This window comes from Mandrillus leucophaeus, unplaced genomic scaffold (genome assembly GCF_000951045.1).
Source record: "Mandrillus leucophaeus isolate KB7577 unplaced genomic scaffold, Mleu.le_1.0 Scaffold54, whole genome shotgun sequence".
NCBI lineage: Eukaryota > Metazoa > Chordata > Mammalia > Primates > Cercopithecidae > Mandrillus > Mandrillus leucophaeus.
Genome location: NW_012105808.1, coordinates 2,576,940 through 2,582,929, shown reverse-complemented (window position 1 = coordinate 2,582,929; position 5,990 = coordinate 2,576,940). Strand labels below are relative to the sequence as shown.

At 42.7% G+C, this 5,990-nt stretch overlaps 1 protein-coding gene across 3 annotated transcripts in view; it reads right to left on the bottom strand.

Moving 5' to 3' along the window:
* Positions 1-1,586: 1,586 nt before the first annotated feature.
* Positions 1,587-5,990, bottom strand: part of ZNF57 (zinc finger protein 57) — a 29,198-nt gene continuing 24,794 nt past the window's right edge. Inside the window, exons 2-4 of one of the 3 annotated variants that reach the window (XM_011997454.1) lie at positions 4,373-4,499; positions 3,777-3,945; positions 1,587-3,092 (exon numbers count right to left, since the gene is read on the bottom strand). In XM_011997454.1, coding sequence (XP_011852844.1) covers positions 1,727-3,092; positions 3,777-3,945; positions 4,373-4,499 — 1,662 coding nt within the window. In that variant the 3' untranslated portion in view covers positions 1,587-1,726. The remainder of the gene's footprint in view (positions 3,093-3,776; positions 3,946-4,372; positions 4,500-5,990) is intronic. The other 2 variants (XM_011997455.1, XM_011997456.1) reach the window with 2 other exon arrangements.

Genomic DNA, 5,990 nt, shown 5'->3' with positions numbered 1-5,990 from the left:
TTACATGGATGGACTAAGTAGTCATTCAGCGATGCTGTACACGATCAGACGTTTGTGTGTGTGATTTTTGGTTTGTGTGTGTGATTTTTGGCTGTCATGTTGTGTCTGCACACAGAACCATAAGCAGTACTAAGAGAACAAAATGTTCAGTATAAAAATAAGGTAAGACCTGGGCTGGGTGCGGTGGCTCACGCCTGTAATCCCAGCACTTTGGGAGGCCGAGGCAGGCGGATCCCAAGGTCAGGAGTTCGAGACCAGCCTGGCCAACATAGTGAAACCCCGTCTCTACTAAAAATACAAAAGTTAGCCGGGCATGGTGGTGCTTGCCTGTAATCCCAGCTACTCGGGAGGCTAGGCAGGAGAATCGCTTGAACCCAGGAGGCAGAGGTTGTGAGCCGAGATCACGTCACTGCACTCCAGCCTAGGCAACAGAGCGAGACTCTCTGTCGCAAAATAAATAAATAAATAAATAAAAATAAAATAAGGTAAGACCTAAAGGAGGGTGTCAGAGCTTCAGAGATGATCACCACGACAGTCAGGATCAGTGGCCTGGTGGACATGGCAGGTGTTGTAGGAATCCGAACTAAATGTATTCATGTTGGGGGAGTTCATGGAGACGTCTGGCTGAAAGTTAAGCAGCTGGTGTCTGTTGTAGGGATACTCTTCATTAACAGGGGCAGGAATCAATACAGTGATCCAGAAGGCCATGTGTGTGGTGCACCTGTGTGCTACCTTGATGTCGCTGAGTATGCTGGCTCTACAAAGCGGGTAATGACTTCTCAAGTCCTAACTGCCAAACCTCATGCAAAGTAGAAAATGAGCAGATTTTAACTTGGTGCCATAAAGGAAAGACATTCAGGGAAATGTCTTTCCCAGCCTTACACATATATCCATAACAAAACCATCTGTAGATTGATTCTTGTCATATAGGTCCCCATTTTTATTCAAAGGCTACTGTGTAACTCCCAGTGAGAAATGAGGAAAAACAAATTGCAAAAGATGATTAGAGACTATACTTGATAGAGAACTTTGCATATTTACAAGGTTTTGCAAAACAATTTTGGTAAGGTACAATATTTAAAATAGGTAAGTGATATCCACTATCTGTAGCAGTAGGCCAGTAAGAATAAAAAATACCAAAGTTTCATTGTTGTAATGATGCCATACAGAAAAATATAGAAAGTATAAAAATTCTGTCATGTTCAAAGTACACTCACACATGGGTCTAATACAGTTCAAAATGAAAATATTTAAGAGGCCGGGTGCGGTGGCTCACGCCTGTAATCCCAGCACTTTGGGAGGCCGAGATGGGCAGATCACGAGGTCAGGAGATCGAGACCATCCTGGCTAACACGGTGAAACCCTGTCTCTACTAAAAATACAAAAAATTAGCCAGGCGTGGTGGCGGGCGCCTGTAGTCCCAGCTACTCCGGAGGCTGAGGCAGGAGAATGGCATGAACCCGGGAGGCAGAGGTTACAGTGAGCTGAGATCATGTCCCTGCACTCCAGCCTGGGTGACAGAGCTGGACTCTAAGAGATAAAACACAGGTATTATAGCTGAAAGAGGACTTAGAGAATTATTTTCTCTAATGGCTGTTTGACAAATGAGGTATTGACAAGGACAATATCATACTTGTAATATTTCTCTCCTGGTGTGAAGTTTGTGGCGAATTAGACATGAATTAATGTGAGGTCACCCCATGTTACTTAGTTACAGAATTTCTCTTCAGTGTGTACTCTCACTGGTTTTAGAAAGAATGACTTGACAACTGAAGGCTTTTGAGTGTGATTGACATTCGTGGGATTTCTGTCCTGTGTGCATCCTCAGATGGTTTCGGAAGGAGGAGGGCCACTTGAAGGACATCCCACATTGTTTACATTTGTGAGGTTTCTCTCCAGTGTGCATCCTCACGTGATTATGTAAGGTTGAGGACCAAGTGAAGGTTTTCCCACATTGTTTACACTCATAAGGCTTCTCTCCAGTGTGCATCCTCAAATGACCCTGGAATGCTCTGAAAGAAGTAAAGGCCTTCCCACAGTGTTCACATTTATAGAGCTGCTCTTGTGTGTGAATTCTCACATGTTCTCTAAACGTTGAGGACCAAGTGAAGGTTTTCCCACATTGTTTACACTCATAAGGCTTCTCTCCAGTGTGCGTCCTCAAATGACCTTGGAATGATCTGGAAGAGGTAAAAGCCTTCCCACAGTGTTCACATTTATAGAGCTGCTCTTGTGTGTGAATTCTCACATGTTCTCTAAACGTTGAGGACCAAGTGAAGGCTTTTCCACATTGTTTACACTCATAAGGTTTCTCTCCCGTGTGCGTCCTCAAATGACCTTGGAATGATCTGGAAGAGGTAAAAGCCTTCCCACAGTGTTCACATTTATAGAGTTTCTCCCCAGTGTGGATCCTCGTGTGTACTCGCAAGGTTTCAGACCAACTGAATGTTTTCCCACACTGCTTGCATTCATAGGGCTTCTGTCCCATGTGCGTCTTCTCATGTCTTTGAAAAGCCTGGGGGTAACTGAAGCCTTTCCCACAGTGTTGACATTTATAGGGCTTCTCTCCAGTGTGTGTTGTCATGTGTCTTTGAAATGTCGAGGGATAAATGAAGGCTCTCCCACACTCCTGACATTTATATGGCCTGTCTTTTGTGTGAGTTCTCACATGTCTAGTGAAACTTGCGAACCCATTAAATGCCATCCGACACTGCTCGCACTTATAGGTTTTCTCTGCTGTGTGAGTCTTCACGTGCTGAGAGAGGGAACGGGGATGTTGGAAAGTTTGCCCACATGCTGGACACTTATAGGGCTTCTCCTCAGTGTTGGTTCTTCCATGACTGTGTAGGTGTGAGGGACAAATGCAGACCTGCTTATATTCCTCACACGGAGGCGCTTTTCGTCCACACACAGACGTGACGTGCCTTTTAAGAGAAGAAACATGCGTGAAGACTGTCCCACACTTGGTGCATTCATACGGTTTTTCTCCAGCAGAAATTTCCTTGAACAGGGTAAGATTTGGCATTTGATGGATGGCTTCTCCATGTTGATTACCTTCATTATTGTTACAGAATCTGTCCACCATACGATTTCTGTTAAAAATGAGAAACATTTTTATTTATGGTATGTTTGGCAATGATTTGTTGATATGTATTAACAAGTATTAGAAATACATTTCTAACTACATTTCAGTGTACATGAAATTTTTCTATTCTGAATTGTTTGAAGAGACATATTTATTAATGCAGTATTTATTATATATGGGGTTTTCCTGTAATGTCTTTTGTTGTTGTTTTTTTTGAGACGGAGTCTCGCTCTGTTGCCTAGGCTGGACTGCAGTGGTGCTATCTCAGCTCACTGCAAGCTCCGCCTCCCGGGTTCAGGCCATTCTCCTGCCTCAGCCTCCCGAGCAGCTGGGACTACAGGCGCCTGCCACCACGCCCAGCTAATTTTTTTGGTATTTTTAGTAGAGAGATGGGGTTTCACCGTGTTAGCCAGGATGGTCTTGATCTCCTGACCTCACGATCTGCCTGCCTCGGCCTCCCAAAGTGCTCGGATTACAGGCGTGAGCCACCATGCCTGGCCCCCTGTCATTATCTCTAGCAATTATGTTTCAAATTCTCAATGTCTAAATCAAATACAAATTTTTTTTTGGTTAAAATTTGGAGCAATGCTTAGGAGCAATGCTTATATTTGGAGCAATACTTATATATATATTTAATTGCATACAAAGATTTTCTCCTGGACGACTTATGTCTCTTGTGAGTGCATCTCACCTCAGATTTTTGTGGTGATCTTCAGTGCCATAGCCTTCACAAGTTTTTTCTAAAGTGTAGGCACAGGAATTATTTCTTGTGAAGTTTGGTATTGTCTGTTCCTTAGATTTTTCTTCCCCATACATATCCTGCTGAGAAACTGACCCATTGGCTTTAAATTGAGTCTTATCTGAAACAAAAAAGTGAACAAATCTCATAAGGAATGAGACACGTATTAAGCAAAGGAAGACACTGAGGAGTTTAGCATTTTGAGGACTTCATCAGTAACAGACATCAGGGGTCAAAATGTTAGGTATTTCACAAACACAGTAAGTCACAGGTATCAAACAAGGAACCACTCTGTGATCCTAAATGACCAATAAAATCTATACCCATACTAATTTCACGAAAGGAACTTCAAGTCCTTTAAACCAAGACAGAAATAACATGTTTCACACACGTTTTCACTGTTAGAGAATAATGATTAGATTCTAGGTCCATGGTGGCTGTGAATATGTGTACCTTAGTCCTTTCCCACATTTCAAATCTTGAAACAGAACTGATGAGAAAGAAATGAGTTCATTAAAAACCAAGTGAAGGAATGATGTCGTCCTTACCTACTGAGGCCAGGTTCCGGAAGGTCTCCAGCATCACATCTCTGTAGAGGTTCCTCTGAGCAGAATCCAGCAAAGCCCACTCCTCCAGGGTGAAGTCCACAGCCACATCCTCAAAGACCACTGAGTCCTAAGAAAAACCACGTAGGTGTGCAGGAGGATTGGTGACACCGAAAGTACTGGGAACTGGACTCAATTCACAAATTCAAACGAGATTCTGTGGTGTCCCAACACCTCCTCTATGACGTGAATGTTAGATCTTTCACTTACTCACAATCACTTCCTCATAAACTTAATAGCACCACTATGAGTCTGAACTTATCTCTACCTTTTTACCGTGACTGTTCTTATCTTCCTCTACCAGCAGGGTCTAGAGAGATGATGCTATGCAAATGAAGTAACTTTTCCATTTGAAACGCTGCATAACGCAGCAGGCCTCAGTTGTCCAAACGATGCACATTTCATAGGTCTTTCGGACCAGCCTTTGATCAGCTACTGGAGAAAACTGTAAGTCCTTGGAATCCACTGCCTGGTAAGAGGATCTTTGTATAGACGGGCCTGAGGCCAGCCAGAGAGCTTCTAACAATGTGAGGTAAGAACTCCTGTTTTTGTCTGCAGTGGAGCCCTGGGCCACCCTGTATCAGTTTTTTCCCACTTATTTTCTTAAATTATTTTAAAGGCAACTGTATAAATGTTTGTAAAGTACTGTTACTGTATAACACATAAGAATACTTACCTATTTGCCAATAACAGCACAAAGGAGGTGAGTGAGAGGGAGCAAAGGCGGCAAGGGACATGACTATCGATGGTAAAGTGCTAATTAAAATGCACTGTTTTGGCGTATAATACTCATGGATGTAGTATGTATTAATAATGCCATAAAAGTTGGGGGGCAGGAAGGAATACAGCTACACAGGTGCAGCATTTCTGTATCTCACTGGAATTAAGCAATTAATATAAACCTGCAGCTCATCTGATAAGCCTCATATTTATAATACAGTAACCCCTAAAGAAACTAACAAATAGTAAAAAGTTAAACAATTGAAATATTTCATTAGAAAACAGTTAATGAAAATGAAAGTAGTGGTCGGGCATGGTGACTTACTCCTGTAATCCCAGCACTTTGGGAGGCTGAGGTGAGAGGATCACCTGAGGTACGGAGTTTGAGACCAGCCTGACCAACATGGAGAAACCCCGTCTCTGCTAAAAATACAAAATTAGCCAGGTGTGGTGGCGAGCGCCTGTAATCTCAGCTACTCGGGAGGCTGAAGCAGGAGAATCACTTGAACCCAGGAGGTAGAGGTTGCAGTGAGCTGAGATCGCACCATTGCTCTCCAGCCTGGGCGACAGAGTGAAACTCTATCTCCAAAAAACAAAACAAAACAAACAAAAAAACAAAGTAGTAAAGGAGTATAGCAACAAGAAAGGCATAAAACCCACAGAAAACAAAAAGTAAGATGGCAAACATAAGTATGTCTAACTCAGTAATAACACTAAATGGGAATGAATTACAGAACCCAATTAAATGGCAGAGGTTGTCAGAATGGATAACAAACATAGTCCAACTATATACACTGTATAAGATACACACTAGCCGGCCGCAGTGGCTCACGCCTGTAAT